Source organism: Oncorhynchus keta, chromosome 1 (genome assembly GCF_023373465.1).
Source record: "Oncorhynchus keta strain PuntledgeMale-10-30-2019 chromosome 1, Oket_V2, whole genome shotgun sequence".
Lineage (NCBI taxonomy): Eukaryota > Metazoa > Chordata > Actinopteri > Salmoniformes > Salmonidae > Oncorhynchus > Oncorhynchus keta.
The window spans coordinates 91,606,664-91,631,689 of NC_068421.1; the positions used below are offsets into that span (position 1 = coordinate 91,606,664).

General features: G+C 54.4%; 1 protein-coding gene across 38 annotated transcripts in view; it reads left to right on the top strand.

The window, feature by feature from the left end:
• rxrgb (retinoid X receptor, gamma b) overlaps positions 1-25,026 on the top strand; it is a 97,977-nt gene that overhangs the window by 60,799 nt on the left and 12,152 nt on the right. For 37 of the 38 annotated variants that reach the window (XM_052465682.1, XM_052465680.1, XM_052465685.1 and 34 more), the window contains exons 3-4: positions 7,757-7,892; positions 10,030-10,215. In XM_052465682.1, coding sequence (XP_052321642.1) covers positions 7,757-7,892; positions 10,030-10,215 — 322 coding nt within the window. The remainder of the gene's footprint in view (positions 1-7,756; positions 7,893-10,029; positions 10,216-25,026) is intronic. The other variant, XM_052465681.1, reaches the window with a different exon arrangement.

Here is a 25,026-nt window from a genome sequence, read left to right on the forward strand (position 1 = left end):
GGGGAGGAGGAGAGAGAGGGAGAAAGAGAGGGGGGAGGAGGAGAGAGGGAGAAAGAGAGAGGGGAGGAGGAGAGAGAGGGAGAAAGAGAGAGGGGGAGGAGGAGAGAGAGAGAGGGGGAGGAGGAGAGAGAGGGAGAAAGAGAGGGGGGGAGAGAGAGGGGGAGGAGGAGAGAGGGGGAGGAGGAGAGAGAGAGAGGGGGAGGAGGAGAGAGAGAGGGGAGGAGGAAAGAGAGGGGGAGGAGGAGAGAGAGGGAGAAAGAGAGAGGGGGAGGAGGAGAGAGGGGGAGGAGGAGAGAGAGAGAGAGGGGAGGAGGAGAGAGAGAGAGGGGGAGGAGGAAAGAGAGAGAGGGGGGGAGGAGGAGAGAGAGAGAGGGGGAGGAGGAGAGAGAGAGAGAGGGGGAGGAGGAGAGAGAGAGAGGGGGAGGAGGAAAGAGAGAGGGGGAGGAGGAAAGAGAGAGGGGGAGGAGGAGAGAGAGAGATGGGGAAGAGGAGAAAGAGAGAGGGGGAGGAGGAGAGAGAGAGAGGGGGAGGAGGAGAGAGAGAGGGGGAGGAGGAGAGAGGGAGAAAGAGAGAGGGGGAGGAGGAGAGAGAGGGAGAAAGAGAGGGGGAGGGAGAGAGAGAGGGGGGAGGAGGAAAGAGAGGGGGAGGAGGAGAGAGAGGGGGGAGGAGAGAGAGAGAGGGGGAGGAGGAGAGAGAGGGAGAAAGAGAGAGGGGGAGGAGGAGAGAGAGAGGGGGAGGAGGAGAGAGAGGGAGAAAGAGAGAGAGAGGGGGAGGAGGAAAGAGAGGGAGAAAGAGAGAGGGGGAGGAGGAGAGAGAGAGGGGGAGGAGGAAAGAGTTGGAAAGAGAGAGGGGGAGGGGGAGAGAGAGAGGGGGAGGAGGAGAGAGAGGGAGAAAGAGAGAGGGGGAGGAGGAGAGAGAGAGAGTGGGAGGAGGAGAGAGAGAGGGGGAGGAGGAGAGAGAGGGAGAAAGAGAGAGGGGGAGGAGGAGAGAGAGGGAGAGAGAGAGAGAGAGGGAGGAGGAGAGAGAGGGAGAAAGAGAGAGGGGAGGAGGAGAGAGAGGGGGAGAGAGAGAGAGAGGGAGGAGGAGAGAGAGAGGGGGAGGAGGAGAGAGAGGGAGAAAGAGAGAGGGGGAGGAGGAGAGAGAGGGAGAGAGAGAGAGAGAGAGGGGGAGGAGGAGAGAGAGGGAGAAAGAGAGAGGGGGAGGAGGAGAGAGAGGGAGAGAGAGATTAACTGAAAGAAAGGCCTCGAGCAGTTGTCTCCTGTAAAGGTCAAAGCCTTGGTTCAGACGGCCATTATGAAACAGACAGCAGAGTGCTGTCATAAATCAACTATAGGAAATGACTGCCGTCCCTGTAAAGGATGTCCTATATGCAAGCCATCAAATACACACAATATGTAGGTCACTAGTGGTGACTACACACGCATAGACACGTGCATGCACACACCAGCCCAAGCACATGCTCACTCATATACATGCACACACAAACCCAAGCACATGCTCACTCATATACATGCACACACCAGCCCAAGCACATGCTCACTCATATACATGCACACACCAGCCCAAGCACATGCACACTCATATACATGCACACACCAGCCCAAGCACATGCTCACTCATATACATGCACACACCAGCCCAAGCACATGCTCACTCATATACATGCACACACCAGCCCAAGCACATGCACACTCATATACATGCACACACCAGCCCAAGCACATGCTCACTCATATACATGCACACACCAGCCCAAGCACATGCTCACTCATATACATGCACACACCACCCCAAGCACATGCTCACTCATATACATGCACACACCACCCCAAGCACATGCTCACCCAAATACATGCACACACCAGCCCAAGCACATGCTCACTCATATACAGTACATGCACACATTTCCATACCACATGTTATCGTATCTATTTTTGCCAACTCAGTGGTCGACAGGAGACAAGAAGTGCAAAGTGCAGAAAGACGATAAGGATAAATAAAAATAAATATCATTTTGACAACGTTTGTTCAGGAAACTCTCTGGGAAAGGACTATAACACAAGTTGCTAAAACCAGTATATATTTCCTTCTAATCAGCATTTACCTCTGAACAGTTTTGACAAACTAATATATTGAACCCATAAAATCCTGGGCCTGAAGCTGACGTTACCCTACACTTCTTTCTCTCTGTTGGTGGAACGTGACAAGCTCAGCTCTCCTCCCACACAGCTCACACAGTCAACCACCCCTGTCAACAAACATTAGAAGCATGCATGACTAAACTCACAGAGGAAACACAGACACTCCCTTTGATCAAGTCATGTGATCGCTGCCTCAGCTACTTTCATACCATCAGCCACTTTCATACCACACATGTGGGTGGAGAACGGAGGAAGAGGGGGAGAGAGGGAGAAGGGGACGATTTTAGAGAAATAAAAAGAGAGACAGGACTGACTCACTCACGTTTTCCCAACTTCTCCTCCACTCTACTCTCTCTACCCCCCCTCTCCCATTGTTGATCTCTCTCTACCCCCCTCTCCCATCATTGATCTCTCTCTACCCCTCTTCCATCAAGATCTCTCTCTACCCCCCTCTCCCATTGTTGATCTCTCTCTACCCCCTCTCCCATCGTTGATCTCTCTCTACCCCCTCCCCCATCGTTGATCTCTCTCTACCCCCTCCCCCCATCGTTGATCTCTCTCTACCCCCTCTCCCATCGTTGATCTCATCTCCCACCCCCCTCTCCCATCGTTGATCTCTCTCTATCTCCCATCATTGATCTCTCTTCCCCCTCTCCCATCGTTGATCTCTCTCTACCCCTCCCCCATCGTTGATCTCTCTCTACCCCCTCTCCCACCTCTCTCTAATCGTTGATCTCTCTCTACCCCCTCCCCCATCATTGATCTCTCTCTACCCCTCTCCCATCGTTGATCTCTCTCTACCCCTCTCTCCCATCGTTGATCTCTCTCTACCCCCTCCCCATCGTTGATCTCTCTCTACCCCCTCCCCCATCATGATCTCTCTCTACCCCCTCTCCCATCGTTGATCTCTCTCTACCCCCTCTCCCATCGTTGATCTCTCTCTACCCCCTCTCCCATCGTTGATCTCTCTCTACCCCCTCTCCCATCGTTGATCTCTCTCATACCCATCGTTGATCTCTCTCTACCCCTCTCCCATCGTTGATCTCTCCAACCCCCCTCTCCCATCGTTGATCTCTCTCTACCCCCTCTCCCATCGTTGATCACCCCCTCTCCCATCATTGATCTCTCCCCTCTAGTTGATCTCTCTCTACCCCCTCCCCATCGTTGATCTCTCTCTACCCCCCTCCCCCATCGTTGATCTCTCTCTAATCGATCTCTCTCTACCCCCTCTCCCCATCGTTGATCTCTCTCTACCCCCCTCTCCCATCATTGATCTCTCTCTACCCCCCTCTCCCATCATTGAACCCCCCTCCCCCATCGTTGATCTCTCTCTACCCCCTCTCCCCATCGTTGATCTCTCTCTACCCCCCTCTCCCTATCGTTGATCTCTCTCTACCCCCCCTCTCCCATCGTTGATCTCTCTCTACCCCCCTCTCCCATCGTTGATCTCTCTCTACCCCCCTCTCCCATCGTTGATCTCTCTCTACCCCCCCTCTCCCATCGTTGATCTCTCTCTACCCCCCTCTCCCATCGTTGATCTCTCTCTACCCCCCCTCTCCCATCGTTGATCTCTCTCTACCCCCCTCTCCCATCGTTGATCTCTCTCTACCCCCCCTCTCCCATCGTTGATCTCTCTCTACCCCCCTCTCCCATCGTTGATCTCTCTCTACCCCCCCTCTCCCATCGTTGATCTCTCTCTACCCCCCCTCTCCCATCGTTGATCTCTCTCTACCCCCTCTCCCATCGTTGATCTCTATCTCCCATCGTTGATCTCTCTCTACCCCCCTCTCCCCCATCGCATCTCCTCTCCCCCCTCCCATCGTTGATCTCTCTCACCCCCTCTCCCATCGTTGATCTCTCTCTACCCCCTCTCCCATCGTTGATCTCTCTCTACCCCCTCTCCCATCGTTGATCTCTCTCTACCCCCTCTCCCATCGTTGATCTCTCTCTACCCCCCTCTCCCATCATTGATCTCTCTCTACCCCCTCCCCATCATTGATCTCTCTCTACCCCCTCTCCCATCGTTGATCTCTCTCTACCCCCTCTCCCATCTTGATCTCTCTCTACCCCCTCTCCCATCGTTGATCTCTCTCTACCCCCTCTCTCCCATCGTTGATCTCTCTCTACCCCTCTCCCATCGTTGATCTCTCTCTACCCCCTCTCCCATCATTGATCTCTCTCCCCCTCTCCCATCATTGATCTCTCTCTGCCCCCTCTCCCCTCTCTCCCCTCGTTGATCTCTCTCTACCCCTCTCCCATCGTTGATCTCTCTCTACCCCCCCCTCTCCCATCGTTGATCTCTCTCTAATCATTGATCACCCCCTCTCCCATCGATCTCTCTCTACCCCCTCTCCCATCATTGATCTCTCTCTACCCCTCCCTCTCCCATCGTTGATCTCTCTCTACCCCCTCTCCCATCAGGATCTCTCTCTACCCCCTCTCCCATCATTGATCTCTCTCTACCCCCTCTCCCCCATCGTTGATCTCTCTCTCCCCCCTCTCCCATCGTTGAACCCCTCTCTCCCATCGGGATCTCTCTCTACCCCTCTCCCATCGTTGATCTCTCTCTACCCCCTCTCCCATCGTTGATCTCTCTCTTCTCCCATCGTTGATCTCTCTCTACCCCCTCTCCCATCGTTGATCAATCGTTGATCTCTCTACCCCCTCCCCCATCGTCCCCCTCCCCATCGTTGATCTCTCTCTACCCCCCCCTCCCATCGTCTCTCTTCCCCCTCTCCCATCGTTGATCTCTCTCTACCCCCCCCTCTCCCATCGCCATCTTCTCTACCCCCTCTCACATCGTTGATCTCTCTTCCCCCTCTCCCATCGTTGATCTCTCTCTACCCCCTCTCCCATCGTTGATCTTCTCTACCCCCTCCCCCATCGTTGATCTCTCTACCCCTCCCCATCGTTGATCTCTCTCTTCCCCTCCCCCCTCCCCATCGTTGATCTCTCTCTACCCCCTCTCCCATCGTTGATCTCTCTCTACCCCCTCCCCATCGTTGATCTCTCTCCCCTCCCATCGTTGATCTCTCTCTACCCCCTCTCCCATGATCTCTCTCTACCCCCTCTCCCATCGTTGATCTCTCTCTCCCCCTCTCCCATCCCCTCTCCCCCTCTCCCATCGTTGATCTCTCTCTACCCCCTCCCCATCGTTGATCTCTCTCTACCCCCTCTCCCATCGTTGATCTCTCTCTACCCCCCTCCCATCGTTGATCTCTCTCTCCCCCTCTCCCATCGTTGATCTCTCTCTACCCCCTCTCCCATCGTTGATCTCTCTCTACCCCCCTCCCCATCCCCCTCTCCCATCGTTGATCTCTCTCTACCCCTCCCCATCGTTGATCTCTCTCTACCCCCCTCTCTCCCATCGTTGATCTCTCTCCCCCCTCTCCCCATCGTTGATCTCTCTCTACCCCCTCTCCCATCGTTGATCTCTCTCTTCCCCCTCCCCCATCGTTGATCTCTCTCTCTTCCCCCTCCCCATCCCCCCCTCTCCCATCGTTGATCTCTCTCTACCCCCTCTCCCATCGTTGATCTCTCTCTACCCCCTCTCCCATCGTTGATCTCTCTCTACCCCCTCTCCCATCGTTGATCTCTCTCTACCCCCTCTCCCATCGTTGATCTCTCTCCCCCCTCTCCCCATCCTCCTCTACCCCCTCTCCCATCGTTGATCTCTCTCTACCCCCTCCCCCATCGTTGATCTCTCTCTACCCCCTCTCCCCATCGTTGATCTCTCTCTACCCCCTCTCCCATCGTTGATCTCTCTCTACCCCCTCTCCCATCGTTGATCTCTCTCTACCTCCCATCCCTCTCTCCCCTCCCCATCGTTGATCTCTCTCTACCCCTCTCTCCCATCGTTGATCTCTCTCTACCCCCTCCCCATCGTTGATCTCTCTCTACCCCTCTCCCATCCCTCTACCCCCTCTCCCATCGTTGATCTCTCTCTACCCCCTCTCCCATCGTTGATCTCTCTCTACCCCCTCCCCATCCTCTCTCTACCCCCTCTCCCATCGTTGATCTCTCTCCCCCCCTCTCCCCTCTCTCCCCATCGTTGATCTCTCTCTACCCCCTCTCCCATCGTTGATCTCTCCCCCCTCTCCCATCGTTGATCCCCCCCCCTCCCATCGTTGATCTCTCTCTACCCCCTCTCCCATCGTTGATCTCTCTCTACCCCCTCTCCCATCGTTGATCTCTCTCTCTCTACCCCCTCTCCCATCGTTGATCTCTCTCTACCCCCTCTCCCATCGTTGATCTCTCTCTACCCCCTCCCCATCGTTGATCTCCCACCCCCTCTCCCATCGTTGATCTCTCTCTACCCCCTCTCCCATCGTTGATCTCTCTCTACCCCCTCTCCCATCGTTGATCTCTCTCTACCCCCTCTCCCATCGTTGATCTCTCTCTCCCCCCCTCTCCCCCCTCTCCCATCGTTGATCTCTCTCTACCCCCTCCCCATCGTTGATCTCTCTCTACCCCCTCCCATCGTTGATCTCTCTCTACCCCCTCTCCCATCGTTGATCTCTCTCTACCCCCTCTCCCATCGTTGATCTCTCCCCCCCTCTCCCATCGTTGATCTCTCTCTACCCCCTCTCCCATCGTTGATCTCTCTACCCTATCGTTGATCTCTCTCTCCCCCCTCCCCATCGTTGATCTCTCTCTACCCCCTCTCCCATCCCCCATCGTTGATCTCTCTCTACCCCCTCTCCCATCGTTGATCTCTCTCTACCCCCTCTCCCATCGTTGATCTCTCTCTACCCCCTCTCCCATCGTTGATCTCTCTCTACCCCCCCCTCTCCCATCGTTGATCTCTCTCTACCCCCCTCTCCCATCGTTGATCTCTCTCCCCCTCTCCCATCGTTGATCTCTCTCTACCCCCTCTCCCATCGTTGATCTCTCTCTCGCTGATCTCCCCCCCTCTCCCATCGTTGATCTCTCTCTACCCCCTCTCCCATCGTTGATCTCTCTCTCCCCCCCTCTCCCATCGTTGATCTCTCTCTACCCCCCTCTCCCATCGTTGATCTCTCTCTACCCCCCTCTCCCATCGTTGATCTCTCTCTACCCCCCTCTCCCATCGTTGATCTCTCTCTACCCCCCTCTCCCATCGTTGATCTCCCCCATCGTGATCTCTCTCTACCCCCCTCCCATCGTTGATCTCTCTCTACCCCCTCTCCCATCGTTGATCTCTCTCTACCCCCTCTCCCATCGTTGATCTCTCTCTACCCCCTCTCCCATCGTTGATCTCTCTCTACCCCTCTCCCATCAGTTGATCTCCTCTACCCCCAGGTCTCCCATCGTTGATCTCTCTCACCCCCCACCTCCCCCCTCCCCATCACCCCCAGCCCCCCTCTCCCATCATTGATCTCTCTCTACCCCCTCTCCCATCGTTGATCTCTCTCTACCTCCCTCTCCCATCGTTGATCTCTCTCCCCCCTCTAAGACTCCCATCGTTGATCTCTCTCTACCCCCTCTCCCATCATTGATCTCTCTCTACCCCCCTCCCATCGTTGATCTCTCAATCTACCCCCCTCTCCCATCGTTGATCTCTCTCTGTACCCCTCCCCCCTCCCATCGTTGATCTCCCCCCCCCCTCCTCCTCTTTCCTTCCTCCCTCTCTCCAGATGAACAGTGTCAGTAGTTCGGAAGACATCAAGCCTCCACCAGGTCTCCTGAATCTAGGGGACATCAACTACAACTGCACCAGCCCTGGAGGCATGTCCAAACACGTATGTGCCATCTGTGGAGACCGATCATCAGGTAAGAAATAGGGCCACACCTCCCCACTGGGCCCTAGCCCAGCCCCCTGTAGCAGCAATAAGACCCTAGCCCAGCCCCCTGTAGCAGCAATAAGACCCTAGCCCAGCCCCTGTAGCAGCAATAAGACCCTAGCCCAGCCCCCTGTAGCAGCAATGTAGCAGCAATAAGACCCTAGCCCAGCCCCTGTAGCAGCAATAAGACCCTAGCCCAGCCCCCTGTAGCAGCAATAAGACCCTAGCCCAGCCCCCTGTAGCAGCAATAAGACCCTAGCCCAGCCCCCTATACAGGAGGCAGTAATAAGACCCTAGCCCAGCCCCCTGTAGCAGCAATAAGACCCTAGCCCAGCCTCCTGTAGCAGCAATAAGACCCTAGCACAGCCCCCTGTAGCAGCAATAAGACCCTAGCCCAGCCCCCTGTAGCAGCAATAAGACCCTAGCCCAGCCCCCTGAAGCAGCAATAAGACCCTAGCCCAGCCCCTATACAGGAGGCAGCAATAAGACCCTAGCCCAGCCCCCTGTAGCAGCAATAAGACCCTAGCCCAGCCTCCTGTAGCAGCAATAAGAACCTAGCCCAGCCCCCTGTAGCAGCAATAAGACCCTAGCCCAGCCCTCTGTAGCAGCAATAAGACCCTAGCCCAGCCCCCTGTAGCAGCAATAAGACCCTAGCCCAGCCTCCTGTAGCAGCAATAAGACCCTAGCACAGCCTCCTGTAGCAGCAATAAGAACCTAGCCCAGCCCCCTGTAGCAGCAATAAGACCCTAGCACAGCCCCCTGTAGCAGCAATAAGACCCTAGCCCAGCCTCCTGTAGCAGCAATAAGACCCTAGCACAGCCCCCTGTAGCAGCAATAAGACCCTAGCCCAGCCCCCTGAAGCAGCAATAAGACCCTAGCCCAGCCTCCTGTAGCAGCAATAAGACCCTAGCCCAGCCATCTGTAGCACCAATAAGACCCTGGCACAGCCTCCTGTAGCAGCAATAAGACCCTAGCCCAGCCCCCTGAAGCAGCAATAAGACCCTAGCCCAGCCCCTTGTAGCAGCAATAAGACCCTAGCCCAGCCCCCTGTAGCACCAATAAGACCCTAGCCCAGCCCCCTGTAGCAGCAATAAGACCCTAGCACAGCCTCCTGTAGCAGCAATAAGACCCTAGCCCAGCCCCCTGTAGCAGCAATAAGACCCTAGCCCAGCCCCCTGTAGCACCAATAAGACCCTAGCCCAGCCCCCTGAGCTAGCACCAATAAGACCCTAGCCCAGCCCCTGTAGCACCAATAAGACCCTAGCCCAGCCCCTGAAGCAGCAATAAGACCCTAGCCCAGCCCCCTGTAGCACCAATAAGACCCTAGCCCAGCCCCCTGTAGCACCAAAGACCCTCGCCCAGCCCCCTGTAGCAGCAATAAGACCCTAGCCCAGCCCCTGTAGCACCAATAAGACCCTAGCCCAGCCCCCCTGTAGCACCAATAAGACCCTAGCCCAGCCCCCTGTAGCAGCAATAAGACCCTAGCACAGCCTCCTGTAGCAGCAATAAGACCCTAGCCCAGCCCCCTGTAGCAGCAATAAGACCCTAGCCCAGCCCCCTGTAGCAGCAATAAGACCCTAGCCCAGCCCCTGTAGCAGCAATAAGACCCTAGCCCAGCCCCCTGTAGCAGCAATAAGACCCTAGCCCAGCCCCCTGTAGCACCAATAAGACCCTAGCCCAGCCCCCTGTAGCAGCAATAAGACCCTAGCCCAGCCCCTGTAGCAGCAATAAGACCCTAGCCCAGCCCCCTGTAGCAGCAATAAGACCCTAGCCCAGCCCCCTGTAGCAGCAATAAGACCCTAGCCCAGCCCCCTGTAGCAGCAATAAGACCCTAGCCCAGCCCCCTGTAGCACCAATAAGACCCTAGCCCAGCCCCCTGTAGCACCAATAAGACCCTAGCCCAGCCCCCTATACAGGAGGCAGCAACTCCACTATTGTTGTTGCTATTGCGGAGGTTTATTCCAATTTATTTTCGATTTTGTGAATTACCTCATTAATGATTTTGCTTCTCCCAGTCCTCATCCAATAACCATGGACCATGGACATTGATTAACAGTATTACGATTATATGGAGCAGTTTCTCAGGTAACGCAGCGAAGTTGATGTTTTGGACGTTGTTCACCCAGGGAAGCACTATGGCGTGTACAGCTGTGAAGGCTGCAAAGGCTTCTTCAAGAGAACCATCCGGAAAGACCTCACCTATACGTGTCGAGACAGCAAGGAGTGCCTGATAGACAAACGACAGCGCAACCGCTGTCAATACTGTCGCTACCAGAAGTGCCTGGCCATGGGCATGAAGAGAGAAGGTGTGTGTAAGTGGTGTAGAGAGGGAGAGAGAGGAGGAGGGAGGTTGTGTCTGCGTATAGAGAGGGAAGGAGGGAGGTTGTGTCTGCGTGTAGAGAGGGAAGGAGGGAGGTTGTGTCTGCGTGTAGAGAGGGAAGGAGGGAGGCTGTGTCTGAATGTAGAGAGGGAAGGAGGGAGGTTGTGTCTGCGTGTAGAGAGGAGGAGGGAGGTTGTGTCTGAATGTAGAGAGGAGGAGGGAGGTTGTGTCTGCATGTAGAGAGGAGGAGGGAGGTTGTGTCTGCATGTAGAGAGGAGGAGGGAGGTTGTGTCTGAATGTAGAGAGGAGGAGGGAGGTTGTGTCTGCGTGTAGAGAGGAGGAGGGAGGTTGTGTCTGCATGTAGAGAGGAGGAGGGAGGTTGTGTCTGAATGTAGAGAGGAGGAGGGAGGTTGTGTCTGCATGTAGAGAGGAGGAGGGAGGTTGTGTCTGCATGTAGAGAGGAGGAGGGAGGTTGTGTCTGAATGTAGAGAGGAGGAGGGAGGTTGTGTCTGCGTGTAGAGAGGAGGAGGAGGGAGGTTGTGTCTGCATGTAGAGAGGAGGAGGGAGGTTGTGTCTGCATGTAGAGAGGAGGAGGGAGGTTGTGTCTGCATGTAGAGAGGAGGAGGGAGGTTGTGTCTGCATGTAGAGAGGAGGAGGGAGGTTGTGTCTGCAATGTAGAGAGGAGGAGGGAGGCTGTGTCTGCATGTAGAGAGGAGGAGGGAGGTTGTGTCTGCATGTAGAGAGGAGGAGGGAGGTTGTGTCTGCATGTAGAGAGGAGGAGGGAGGTTGTGTCTGAATGTAGAGAGGAGGAGGGAGGTTGTGTCTGCGTGTAGAGAGGAGGAGCGAGGTTGTGTCTGCATGTAGAGAGGAGGAGGGAGGTTGTGTCTGCATGTAGAGAGGAGGAGGGAGGTTGTGTCTGAATGTAGAGAGGGAAGGAGGGAGGTTGTGTCTGCATGTAGAGAGGAGGAGGGAGGTTGTGTCTGCATGTAGAGAGGAGGAGGGAGGTTGTGTCTGCATGTAGAGAGGAGGAGGGAGGTTGTGTCTGCATGTAGAGAGGAGGAGGGAGGTTGTGTCTGCATGTAGAGAGGAGGAGGGAGGTTGTGTCTGAATGTAGAGAGGGAAGGAGGGAGGTTGTGTCTGCGTGTAGAGAGGGAAGGAGGGAGGTTGTGTCTGCGTGTAGAGAGGGAAGGAGGGAGGTTGTGTCTGCGTGTAGAGAGGGAAGGAGGGAGGCTGTGTCTGAATGTAGAAAGGGAAGGAGGGAGGTTGTGTCTGCGTGTAGAGAGGAGGAGGGAGGTTGTGTCTGAATGTAGAGAGGAGGAGGGAGGTTGTGTCTGCATGTAGAGAGGAGGAGGGAGATTGTGTCTGCATGTAGAGAGGAGGAGGGAGGTTGTGTCTGCATGTAGAGAGGAGGAGGGAGGTTGTGTCTGAATGTAGAGAGGAGGAGGGAAGTTGTGTCTGCGTGTAGAGAGGAGGAGGGAGGTTGTGTCTGCATGTAGAGAGGAGGAGGGAGGTTGTGTCTGCATGTAGAGAGGGAGGAGGGGAGGTTGTGTCTGAATGTAGAGAGGAGGAGGGAGGCTGTGTCTGCATGTAGAGAGGAGGAGGGAGGTTGTGTCTGCATGTAGAGAGGAGGAGGGAGGTTGTGTCTGAATGTAGAGAGGAGGAGGGAGGTTGTGTCTGCGTGTAGAGAGGAGGAGGGAGGTTGTGTCTGCATGTAGAGAGGAGGAGGGAGGTTGTGTCTGAATGTAGAGAGGAGGAGGGAGGTTGTGTCTGCGTGTAGAGAGGAGGAGGGAGGTTGTGTCTGCATGTAGAGAGGAGGAGGGAGGTTGTGTCTGCATGTAGAGAGGAGGAGGGAGGTTGTGTCTGAATGTAGAGAGGAAGGAGGGAGGTTGTGTCTGCATGTAGAGAGGAGGAGGGAGGTTGTGTCTGAATGTAGAGAGGAGGAGGGAGGTTGTGTCTGCAATGTAGAGAGGAGGAGGGAGGTTGTGTCTGCATGTAGAGAGGAGGAGGGAGGTTGTGTCTGAATGTAGAGAGGAGGAGGGAGGTTGTGTCTGCGTGTAGAGAGGAGGAGGGAGGTTGTGTCTGCATGTAGAGAGGAGGAGGGAGGTTGTGTCTGCATGTAGAGAGGAGGAGGGAGGTTGTGTCTGCGTGTAGAGAGGAGGAGGGAGGTTGTGTCTGCATGTAGAGAGGAGGAGGGAGGTTGTGTCTGCATGTAGAGAGGAGGAGGGAGGTTGTGTCTGAATGTAGAGAGGAGGAGGGAGGCTGTGTCTGCATGTAGAGAGGAGGAGGGAGGGTTGTGTCTGCATGTAGAGAGGAGGAGGGAGGCTGTGTCTGCATGTAGAGAGGAGGAGGGAGGTTGTGTCTGCATGTAGAGAGGAGGAGGGAGGTTGTGTCTGCATGTAGAGAGGAGGAGGGAGGTTGTGTCTGCATGTAGAGAGGAGGAGGGAGGTTGTGTCTGCATGTAGAGAGGAGGAGGGAGGTTGTGTCTGAATGTAGAGAGGGAAGGAGGGAGGTTGTGTCTGCGTATAGAGAGGGAAGGAGGGAGGTTGTGTCTGCGTGTAGAGAGGGAAGGAGGGGAGGTTGTGTCTGCATGTAGAGAGGAGGAGGGAGGCTGTGTCTGCATGTAGAGAGGAGGAGGGAGGTTGTGTCTGCATGTAGAGAGGAGGAGGGAGGTTGTGTCTGCATGTAGAGAGGAGGAGGGAGGTTGTGTCTGAATGTAGAGAGGGAAGGAGGGAGGTTGTGTCTGCATGTAGAGAGGAGGAGGGAGGTTGTGTCTGCATGTAGAGAGGAGGAGGGAGGTTGTGTCTGCATGTAGAGAGGAGGAGGGAGGTTGTGTCTGCATGTAGAGAGGAGGAGGGAGGTTGTGTCTGAATGTAGAGAGGGAAGGAGGGAGGTTGTGTCTGCGTAGAGAGGGAAGGAGGGAGGTTGTGTCTGCATGTAGAGAGGGAAGGAGGGAGGTTGTGTCTGCATGTAGAGAGGGAAGGAGGGAGGCTGTGTCTGAATGTAGAGAGGGAAGGAGGGAGGTTGTGTCTGCGTGTAGAGAGGAGGAGGGAGGTTGTGTCTGAATGTAGAGAGGAGGAGGGAGGTTGTGTCTGCATGTAGAGAGGAGGAGGGAGGTTGTGTCTGCATGTAGAGAGGAGGAGGGAGGTTGTGTCTGAATGTAGAGAGGAGGAGGGAGGTTGTGTCTGCGTGTAGAGAGGAGGAGGGAGGTTGTGTCTGCATGTAGAGAGGAGGAGGGAGGTTGTGTCTGCATGTAGAGAGGAGGAGGGAGGTTGTGTCTGAATGTAGAGAGGAGGAGGGAGGCTGTGTCTGCATGTAGAGAGGAGGAGGGAGGTTGTGTCTGCATGTAGAGAGGAGGAGGGAGGTTGTGTCTGAATGTAGAGAGGAGGAGGGAGGTTGTGTCTGCATGTAGTAGAGAGGAGGAGGGAGGTTGTGTCTGCATGTAGAGAGGAGGAGGGAGGTTGTGTCTGAATGTAGAGAGGAGGAGGGAGGTTGTGTCTGCAGTAGAGAGGAGGAGGGAGGTTGTGTCTGCATGTAGAGAGGAGGAGGGAGGTTGTGTCTGCATGTAGAGAGGAGGAGGGAGGTTGTGTCTGAATGTAGAGAGGAAGGAGGGAGGTTGTGTCTGCATGTAGAGAGGAGGAGGGAGGTTGTGTCTGAATGTAGAGAGGAGGAGGGAGGTTGTGTCTGCATGTAGAGAGGAGGAGGGAGGTTGTGTCTGCATGTAGAGAGGAGGAGGGAGGTTGTGTCTGAATGTAGAGAGGAGGAGGGAGGTTGTGTCTGCATGTAGAGAGGAGGAGGAGGGAGGTTGTGTCTGCATGTAGAGAGGAGGAGGGAGGTTGTGTCTGCATGTAGAGAGGAGGAGGGAGGTTGTGTCTGAATGTAGAGAGGAGGAGGGAGGGAGGGAGGTGTGTCTGCATGTAGAGAGGGAGGAGGAGGGAGGTTGTGTCTGCATGTAGAGAGGAGGAGGGAGGTTGTGTCTGAATGTAGAGAGGAGGAGGGAGGTTGTGTCTGCATGTAGAGAGGAGGAGGGAGGTTGTGTCTGCATGTAGAGAGGAGGAGGGAGGTTGTGTCTGAATGTAGAGAGGAGGAGGGAGGCTGTGTCTGCATGTAGAGAGGAGGAGGGAGGTTGTGTCTGCATGTAGAGAGGAGGAGGGAGGTTGTGTCTGAATGTAGAGAGGAGGAGGGAGGTTGTGTCTGCGTGTAGAGAGGAGGAGGGAGGTTGTGTCTGCATGTAGAGAGGAGGAGGGAGGTTGTGTCTGAATGTAGAGAGGAGGAGGGAGGTTGTGTCTGCGTGTAGAGAGGAGGAGGGAGGTTGTGTCTGCATGTAGAGAGGAGGAGGGAGGTTGTGTCTGCATGTAGAGAGGAGGAGGGAGGTTGTGTCTGAATGTAGAGAGGGAAGGAGGGAGGTTGTGTCTGCATGTAGAGAGGAGGAGGGAGGTTGTGTCTGAATGTAGAGAGGAGGAGGGAGGTTGTGTCTGCATGTAGAGAGGAGGAGGGAGGTTGTGTCTGCATGTAGAGAGGAGGAGGGAGGTTGTGTCTGAATGTAGAGAGGAGGAGGGAGGTTGTGTCTGCGTGTAGAGAGGAGGAGGGAGGTTGTGTCTGCATGTAGAGAGGAGGAGGGAGGTTGTGTCTGCATGTAGAGAGGAGGAGGGAGGTTGTGTCTGAATGTAGAGAGGAGGAGGGAGGCTGTGTCTGCATGTAGAGAGGAGGAGGGAGGTTGTGTCTGCATGTAGAGAGGAGGAGGGAGGTTGTGTCTGAATGTAGAGAGGAGGAGGGAGGTTGTGTCTGCATGTAGAGAGGAGGAGGGAGGTTGTGTCTGCATGTAGAGAGGAGGAGGGAGGTTGTGTCTGAATGTAGAGAGGAGGAGGGAGGTTGTGTCTGCGTGTAGAGAGGAGGAGGGAGGTTGTGTCTGCATGTAGAGAGGAGGAGGGAGGTTGTGTCTGCATGTAGAGAGGAGGAGGGAGGTTGTGTCTGAATGTAGAGAGGAGGAGGGAGGTTGTGTCTGCATGTAGAGAGGAGGAGGGAGGTTGTGTCTGCATGTAGAGAGGAGGAGGGAGGTTGTGTCTGAATGTAGAGAGGAGGAGGGAGGTTGTGTCTGCGTGTAGAGAGGAGGAGGGAGGTTGTGTCTGCATGTAGAGAGGAGGAGGGAGGTTGTGTCTGCATGTAGAGAGGAGGAGGAGGTTGTGTCTGCATGTAGAGGAGGAGGAGGGAGGTTGTGTCTGCATGTAGAGAGGAGGAGGGAGGTTGTGTCTGCATGTAGAGAGGAGGAGGGAGGTTGTGTCTGCATGTAGAGAGGAAGGAGGGAGGTTGTGTCTGCATGTAGAGAGGAGGAGGGAGGTTGTGTCTGAATGTAGAGAGGAGGAGGGAGGTTGTGTCTGCATGTAGAGAGGAGGAGGGAGGTTGTGTCTGCATGTAGAGAGGAGGAGGAGGAGGTTGTGTCTGAATGTAGAGAGGAGGAGGGAGGTTGTGTCTGCGTGTAGAGAGGAGGAGGGAGGTTGTGTCTGCATGTAGAGAGGAGGAGGGAGGTTGTGTCTGCATGTAGAGAGGAGGAGGGAGGTTGTGTCTGAATGTAGAGAGGAGGAGGGAGGCTGTGTCTGCATGTAGAGAGGAGGAGGGAGGTTGTGTCTGCATGTAGAGAGGAGGAGGGAGGTTGTGTCTGAATGTAGAGAGGAGGAGGGAGGTTGTGTCTGCATGTAGAGAGGAGGAGGGAGGTTGTGTCTGCATGTAGAGAGGAGGAGGGAGGTTGTGTCTGAATGTAGAGAGGAGGAGGGAGGTTGTGTCTGCGTGTAGAGAGGGAGGAGGGAGGTTGTGTCTGCATGTAGAGAGGAGGAGGGAGGTTGTGTCTGCATGTAGAGAGGAGGAGGGAGGTTGTGTCTGAATGTAGAGAGGAGGAGGGAGGCTGTGTCTGCATGTAGAGGAGGAGGAGGGAGGTTGTGTCTGCATGTAGAGAGGAGGAGGGAGGTTGTGTCTGAATGTAGAGAGGAGGAGGGAGGTTGTGTCTGCGTGTAGAGAGGAGGAGGGAGGTTGTGTCTGCATGTAGAGAGGAGGAGGGAGGTTGTGTCTGAATGTAGAGAGGAGGAGGGAGGTTGTGTCTGCGTGTAGAGAGGAGGAGGGAGGTTGTGTCTGCATGTAGAGAGGAGGAGGGAGGTTGTGTCTGCATGTAGAGAGGAGGAGGGAGGTTGTGTCTGAATGTAGAGAGGGAAGGAGGGGGAGGTTGTGTCTGCATGTAGAGAGGAGGAGGGAGGTTGTGTCTGAATGTAGAGAGGAGGAGGGAGGTTGTGTCTGCATGTAGAGAGGAGGAGGGAGGTTGTGTCTGCATGTAGAGAGGAGGAGGGAGGTTGTGTCTGAATGTAGAGAGGAGGAGGGAGGTTGTGTCTGCGTGTAGAGGAGGAGGGGAGGTTGTGTCTGCATGTAGAGAGGAGGAGGGAGGTTGTGTCTGCATGTAGAGAGGAGGAGGGAGGTTGTGTCTGCGTGTAGAGAGGAGGAGGGAGGTTGTGTCTGCATGTAGAGAGGAGGAGGGAGGTTGTGTCTGCATGTAGAGAGGAGGAGGGAGGTTGTGTCTGAATGTAGAGAGGAGGAGGGAGGCTGTGTCTGCATGTAGAGAGGAGGAGGGAGGCTGTGTCTGCATGTAGAGAGGAGGAGGGAGGTTGTGTCTGCATGTAGAGAGGAGGAGGGAGGTTGTGTCTGCATGTAGAGAGGAGGAGGGAGGTTGTGTCTGCATGTAGAGAGGAGGAGGGAGGTTGTGTCTGCATGTAGAGAGGAGGAGGGAGGTTGTGTCTGCATGTAGAGAGGAGGAGGGAGGTTGTGTCTGAATGTAGAGAGGGAAGGAGGGAGGTTGTGTCTGCGTATAGAGAGGAAGGAGGGAGGTTGTGTCTGCGTGTAGAGAGGGAAGGAGGGAGGCTGTGTCTGCATGTAGAGAGGAGGAGGGAGGCTGTGTCTGCATGTAGAGAGGAGGAGGGAGGTTGTGTCTGCATGTAGAGAGGAGGAGGGAGGTTGTGTCTGCATGTAGAGAGGAGGAGGGAGGTTGTGTCTGAATGTAGAGAGGAGGAGGAGAGGGAGGTTGTGTCTGCATGTAGAGAGGAGGAGGGAGGTTGTGTCTGCATGTAGAGAGGAGGAGGGAGGTTGTGTCTGCATGTAGAGAGGAGGAGGGAGGTTGTGTCTGCATGTAGAGAGGAGGAGGGAGGTTGTGTCTGCATGTAGAGAGGAGGAGGGAGGTTGTGTCTGAATGTAGAGAGGAAGGAGGGAGGTTGTGTCTGCATGTAGAGAGAGGAAGGAGGGAGGTTGTGTCTGCGTGTAGAGAGGAGGAGGGAGGTTGTGTCTGCGTGTAGAGAGGGAAGGAGGGAGGCTGTGTCTGAATGTAGAGAGGAAGGAGGGAGGTTGTGTCTGCATGTAGAGAGGGAGGAGGGAGGTTGTGTCTGAATGTAGAGAGGAGGAGGAGGGAGGTTGTGTCTGCATGTAGAGAGGAGGAGGGAGGTTGTGTCTGCATGTAGAGAGGAGGAGGGAGGTTGTGTCTGAATGTAGAGAGGAGGAGGGAGGTTGTGTCTGCGTGTAGTAGAGGAGGAGGAGAGGTTGTGTCTGCATGTAGAGAGGAGGAGGGAGGTTGTGTCTGCATGTAGAGAGGAGGAGGGAGGTTGTGTCTGCATGTAGAGAGGAGGAGGGGAGGTTGTGTCTGCATGTAGAGAGGAGGAGGGAGGTTGTGTCTGCATGTAGAGAGGAGGAGGAGGGAGGTTGTGTCTGAATGTAGAGAGGGAAGGAGGGAGGTTGTGTCTGCATGTAGAGAGGAGGAGGGAGGTTGTGTCTGAATGTAGAGAGGAGGAGGGAGGTTGTGTCTGCATGTAGAGAGGAGGAGGGAGGTTGTGTCTGCATGTAGAGAGGAGGAGGGAGGTTGTGTCTGAATGTAGAGAGGAGGAGGGAGGTTGTGTCTGCGTGTAGAGAGGAGGAGGGAGGTTGTGTCTGCATGTAGAGAGGAGGAGGGAGGTTGTGTCTGCATGTAGAGAGGAGGAGGGAGGTTGTGTCTGCGTGTAGAGAGGAGGAGGGAGGTTGTGTCTGCATGTAGAGAGGAGGAGGGAGGTTGTGTCTGCATGTAGAGAGGAGGAGGGAGGTTGTGTCTGAATGTAGAGAGGAGGAGGGAGGCTGTGTCTGCATGTAGAGAGGAGGAGGGAGGCTGTGTCTGCATGTAGAGAGGAGGAGGGAGGTTGTGTCTGCATGTAGAGAGGAGGAGGGAGGTTGTGTCTGCATGTAGAGAGGAGGAGGGAGGTTGTGTCTGCATGTAGAGAGGAGGAGGGAGGTTGTGTCTGCATGTAGAGAGGAGGAGGAGGTTGTGTCTGAATGTAGAGAGGGAAGGAGGGAGGTTGTGTCTGCGTATAGAGAGGGAAGGAGGGAGGTTGTGTCTGCGTGTAGAGAGGGAAGGAGGGAGGTTGTGTCTGCGTGTAGAGAGGGAAGGAGGGAGGCTGTGTCTGAATGTAGAGAGGGAAGGAGGGAGGTTGTGTCTGCGTGTAGAGAGGAGGAGGGAGGTTGTGTCTGAATGTAGAGAGGAGGAGGGAGGTTGTGTCTGCATGTAGAGAGGAGGAGGGAGGTTGTGTCTGCATGTAGAGAGGAGGAGGGAGGTTGTGTCTGAATGTAGAGAGGAGGAGGGAGGTTGTGTCTGCGTGTAGAGAGGAGGAGGAGGTTGTGTCTGCATGTAGAGAGGAGGAGGGAGGTTGTGTCTGCATGTAGAGAGGAGGAGGGAGGTTGTGTCTGAATGTAGAGAGGAGGAGGAGGCTGTGTCTGCATGTAGAGAGGAGGAGGGAGGTTGTGTCTGCATGTAGAGAGGGAGGAGGGAGGTTGTGTCTGAATGTAGAGAGGAGGAGGGAGGTTGTGTCTGCGTGTAGAGAGGAGGAGGAGGTTGTGTCTGCATGTAGAGAGGAGGAGGGAGGTTGTGTCTGCATGTAGAGAGGAGGGAGGTTGTGTCTGCGTGTAGAGAGGAGGAGGGAGGTTGTGTCTGCATGTAGAGAGGAGGAGGGAGGTTGTGTCTGCATGTAGAGAGGAGGAGGGAGGTTGTGTCTGAATGTAGAGAGGGGAAGGAGGGAGGTTGTGTCTGCATGTAGAGAGGAGGAGGGAGGTTGTGTCTGAATGTAGAGAGGAGGAGGGAGGTTGTGTCTGCATGTAGAGAGGAGGAGGGAGGTTGTGTCTGCATGTAGAGAGGAGGAGGGAGGTTGTGTCTGAATTGTGTCTGCATGTAGAGAGGAGGAGGGAGGTTGTGTCTGCATGTAGAGAGGAGGAGGGAGGTTGTGTCTGCATGTAGAGAGGAGGAGGGAGGTTGTGTCTGCATGTAGAGAGGAGGAGGGAGGTTGTGTCTGCGTGTAGAGAGGAGGAGGGAGGTTGTGTCTGCATGTAGAGAGGAGGAGGGAGGTTGTGTCTGCATGTAGAGAGGAGGAGGGAGGTTGTGTCTGAATGTAGAGAGGAGGAGGGAGGCTGTGTCTGCATGTAGAGAGGAGGAGGGAGGTTGTGTCTGCATGTAGAGAGGAGGAGGGAGGTTGTGTCTGCATGTAGAGAGGAGGAGGGAGGTTGTGTCTGAATGTAGAGAGGAGGAGGGAGGTTGTGTCTGCGTGTAGAGAGGAGGAGGGAGGTTGTGTCTGCATGTAGAGAGGAGGAGGGAGGTTGTGTCTGCATGTAGAGAGGAGGAGGGAGGTTGTGTCTGAATGTAGAGAGGGAAGGAGGGAGGTTGTGTCTGCATGTAGAGAGGAGGAGGGAGGTTGTGTCTGCATGTAGAGAGGAGGAGGGAGGTTGTGTCTGCATGTAGAGAGGAGGAGGGAGGTTGTGTCTGCATGTAGAGAGGGGAGGAGGGAGGTTGTGTCTGCATGTAGAGAGGAGGAGGGAGGTTGTGTCTGAATGTAGAGAGGGAAGGAGGGAGGTTGTGTCTGCGTGTAGAGAGGAGGAGGGAGGTTGTGTCTGCATGTAGAGAGGGAAGGAGGGAGGTTGTGTCTGAATGTAGAGAGGGAAGGAGGGAGGTTGTGTCTGCATGTAGAGAGAGGAGGAGGGAGGTTGTGTCTGAATGTAGAGAGGGAAGGAGGGAGGTTGTGTCTGCATGTAGAGAGGGAAGGAGGGAGGTTGTGTCTGCATGTAGAGAGGGAAGGAGGAGGTTGTGTCTGCATGTAGAGAGGAGGAGGGAGGTTGTGTCTGCATGTAGAGGAGGGAGGTTGTGTCTGCATGGAGGAGAGGGGAGGTTGTGTCTGCATGTAGAGAGGAGGAGGGAGGTTGTGTCTGAATGTAGAGAGGGAAGGAGGGAGGTTGTGTCTGCATGTAGAGAGGGAAGGAGGGAGGTTGTGTCTGCATGTAGAGAGGAAGGAGGGAGGTTGTGTCTGCATGTAGAGAGGGAAGGAGGGAGGTTGTGTCTGCATGTAGAGAGGAGGAGGGAGGTTGTGTCTGCATGTAGAGAGAGGAGGAGGGAGGTTGTGTCGGCATGTAGAGAGAGGAGGAGGGAGGTTGTGTCTGCGTGTAGAGAGGGAAGGAGGGAGGTTGTGTCTGCATGTAGAGAGGGAAGGAGGGAGGTTGTGTGCTCTTGTGAGTGTGTTGGGGGTGGATCTGTAATGTCTGGGTAGTGTGTTGGGGGTGGGTCTGTAATGTCTGGGTAGTGTGTTGGGGGTGGATCTGTAATGTCTGGGTAGTGTGTTGGGGGTGGGTCTGTAATGTCTGGGTAGTGTGTTGGGGGTGGGTCTGTAATGTCTGGGTAGTGTGTTGGGGGTGGATCTGTAATGTCTGGGTAGTGTGTTGGGGGTGGGTCTGTAATGTCTGGGTAGTGTGTTGGGGGTGGGTCTGTAATGTCTGGGTAGTGTGTTGGGGGTGGGTCTGTAATGTCTGGGTAGTGTGTTGGGGGTGGGTCTGTAATGTCTGGGTAGTGTGTTGGGGTGGATCTGTAATGTCTGGGTAGTGTGTTGGGGGTGGATCTGTAATGTCTGGGTAGTGTGTTGGGGTGGGTCTGTAATGTCTGGGTAGTGTGTTGGGGGTGGGTCTGTAATGTCTGGGTGTGTGGGTTGTGTTGGGGGTGGGTCTGTAATGTCTGGGTGTCTGTAATGTCTGGGTAGTGGGGGTGGGTCTGTTGGGGGTGGGTCTGTAATGTCTGGGTAGTGTGTTGGGGGTGGGTCTGTAATGTCTGGGTAGTGTGTTGGGGGTGGGTCTGTAATGTCTGGGTAGTGTGTTGGGGGTGGGTCTGTAATGTCTGGGTAGTGTGTTGTGTGTTGGAGGTGGATCTGTAATGTCTGGGTAGTGTGTTGGTGGATCTGTAATGTCTGGGTAGTGTGTTGGGGTGGATCTGTAATGTCTGGGTAGTGTGTTGGGGGTGGATCTGTAATGTCTGGGTAGTGTTGTGGATCTGTAATGTCTGGGTAGTGTGTTGGGGGTGGATCTGTAATGTCTGGGTAGTGTGTTGGGGTGGATCTGTAATGTCTGGGTAGTGTGTTGGGGGTGGATCTGTAATGTCTGGGTAGTGTGTTGGGGGTGGATCTGTAATGTCTGGGTAGTGTGTTGGGGGTGGGTCTGTAATGTCTGGGTAGTGTGTTGGGGTGGATCTGTAATGTCTGGGTAGTGTGTTGGGGGTGGATCTGTAATGTCTGTAATGTCTGGTTGGGGGTGGATCTGTAATGTCTGGGTAGTGTGTTGGGGGGTGGATCTGTAATGTCTGGGTAGTGTGTTGGGGTGGATCTGTAATGTCTGGGTAGTGTGTTGGGGGTGGATCTGTAATGTCTGGGTAGTGTGTTGGGGGTCTGTAATGTCTGGATCTGTCTGGGTAGTGTGTTCGGGGTGGATCTGTCATGTCTGGGTAGTGTGTTGGGGTGGATCTGTAATGTCCGGGTAGTGTGTTGGGGGTGGATCTGTAATGTCTGGGTAGTGTGTTGGGGGTGGATCTGTAATGTCTGGGCAGTGTGTTCGGGGTGGATCAACCACATATCACAGTCAGTATATTCATCTTCAGATAGCTCTGTGGGACAACCACATATCACAGGCATAGAAATGACCTTTTCCCTCAGAGTAATAGAGTCAGAGCGAGACAGCAGGTGGCCAAGTGCTGGTTCAGGTGTGTGTGGGGGGGGGGGGATTATTTAAGATACTGTTTGAAGAGTTTCAGATATTTTCGGGAAGAGGGGCAGGGACTCTGCAGTGCTAACTTCAGGGGGGAAACTGGTTCCACCATTGGGGTGCCAGGACAGAGCAGAGCTTGGACTGGGCTGAGAGAGAGTTGCCCTCCCGTAGGGGTGGGAGGACCAAGAGACCTGAGGTGGAGTGCTGTGATTGGGGTGTAGGGTTTGAGCATAGCCTGAAGGTATGGATGGGGCAGTTCCTCTTGCTGTTCCGTAGGTAAGAACCATGGTCTTGTAGTTGATGTGAGCTCCGACTGGAACCTAGTAGAGCAAAGGAGCTGGGTGACTTGAGAAGATTGAAAACCAGACGGGCTGCAGCGTTCTGGATAAGTCGCAGGGGTTTGATGTCACAAGTGTGGAGCCCAGCCAACAGCGAGTTGCAGTAGTCAAGACCTGCGCCGAGTAAATGTCAGTTGGGTTTTCATAGCGGCAGCGTAGCCTAGTGGTTAGAGCGTTGGACTAGTAACCGGAAGGTTGCGAGTTCAAACACCCGAGCTGACAAGGTACAAATCTGTCGTTCTGCCCCTGAACAGGCAGTTAACCCACTGTTCCCAGGCCGTCATTGAAAATAAGAATATGTTCTTAACTGACTTGCCTGGTTAAATAAAGGTATAAAAAAATAAAAAAAATAGCCGAGCATTCAGAGGTCGAGACAGCAGGTGTGGTAGAGAGAGAGAGAGAGTTGAAAACAGCAGGTCCAGGACAAGGTATCGTGTCCTGTGAACAGGTCAAGGTTCCATAGCCGTTGGCAGAACATTTGAAACTGGATCAGCAGCACGACCAGGTGGACTGGGGACAGCCAGGAGTCATCAGGCCAGGTAGTCCTGAGGCATGATCCTAGGTCTCAGGTCCCTCGGGAGAGAGAGAGAGAATTAGAGGGAGCATACTTAAATTCACACAGGACACCAGATAAGACAGGAGAATAGCACAAGATATAACAGACTGACCCTAGCCCCCCGCAACATGCTCTGCTCTGCGATGGTGCCACAGTGTGCCCTGACCCACCCCTGTCTCAGCCTCCAGAATGTATGCTGCAATAGTCTATCTTGCGGGGGTCTAAGGTCAGTCTGTTATATCTGGTGTAATTCTCCTTTCTTATCGACGATACCCTGGACAGGGCCAACCGGGCAGGATATAACCCCACCCACTTTGCCAGAGCACAGCCCCCACACCACTCGAGGGATATCAACAGACCTTACCATCCTGAGACAAGGCTGAGTATAGCCCACGAAGATCAACACCACTAGAGGGATATCAACAGACCTTACCATCCTGAGACAAGGCTGAGTATAGCCCACGAAGATCAACACCACTAGAGGGATATCAACAGACCTTACCATCCTGAGACAAGGCTGAGTATAGCCAACGAAGATCAACACCACTAGAGGGATATCAACAGACCTTACCATCCTGAGACAAGGCTGAGTATAGCCCACAAAGATCTACTCCACTAGAGGGATATCAACAGACCTTACCATCCTGAGACAAGGCTGAGTATAGCCCACGAAGATCAACACCACTAGAGGGATATCAACAGACCTTACCATCCTGAGACAAGGCTGAGTATAGCCAACGAAGATCAACACCACTAGAGGGATATCAACAGACCTTACCATCCTGAGACAAGGCTGAGTATAGCCCACAAAGATCTACTCCACTAGAGGGATATCAACAGACCTTACCATCCTGAGACAAGGCTGAGTATAGCCCACGAAGATCAACACCACTAGAGGGATATCAACAGACCTTACCATCCTGAGACAAGGCTGAGTATAGCCAACGAAGATCAACACCACTAGAGGGATGACACAAAGAAGGGCAGTCTTGACACAGAGAAGAGCAGTCTTGACACAGAGAAGGGCAGTCTTGACACAGAGAAGGGCAGTCTTGACACAGAGAAGGGCAGTCTTGGTTGAGTGACCCATCTTGTAGCCTGGCTGGTTAGGGTCAAGAAGATCCTTCTGAGAGATATAACGAGAGAGTTGATCAGAGACAGAACGCTCAAGTGTTTTGGAAAGAAAAGAAAGAAGAGATACAGGTCTATAGTTTTTGACATCAGATGAGTCCAGTGTTGGTTTCTTGAGGAGGGAAATGACCCGGGCCAAGTCAGATGGGATGCAGCCAGTGGTCAGGGACGAGTTGATGAGGATGGAACACAGCTAGTGGTCAGGGATGAGTTGATGAGGATGGAACACAGCCAGTGGTCAGGGATGAGTTGATGAGGATGGAACACAGCCAGTGGTCAGGGATGAGTTGATGAGGATGGAACAGCCAGTGGTCAGGGATGAGTTGATGAGGATGGAACCCCATCTGAGTTGATGAGGATGGAACACAGCCAGTGGTCTGAGTTGATGAGGATGGAACAAGAAGATCAGGGATGAGTTGATGAGGATGGAACACAGCCAGTGGTCAGGGATGAGTTGATGAGGATGACAGAACACAGCTCAGTGTTTTGGAAAGGGATGAGTTGATGAGATGGAACAGGTCTCATGAGTTTTGAGGATGACATGGTCAGATGAGTTGATGAGGATGGAACACAGCAGTGGTCAGGGATGAGTTGATCACAGCCAGTGGTCAGGATGAGTTGAAGGATGGAACACAGCCAGTGGTCAGGGATGAGTTGATGAGGATGGAACACAGCCAGTGGTCAGGGATGAGTTGATGAGGATGGAACACAGCCAGTGGTCAGG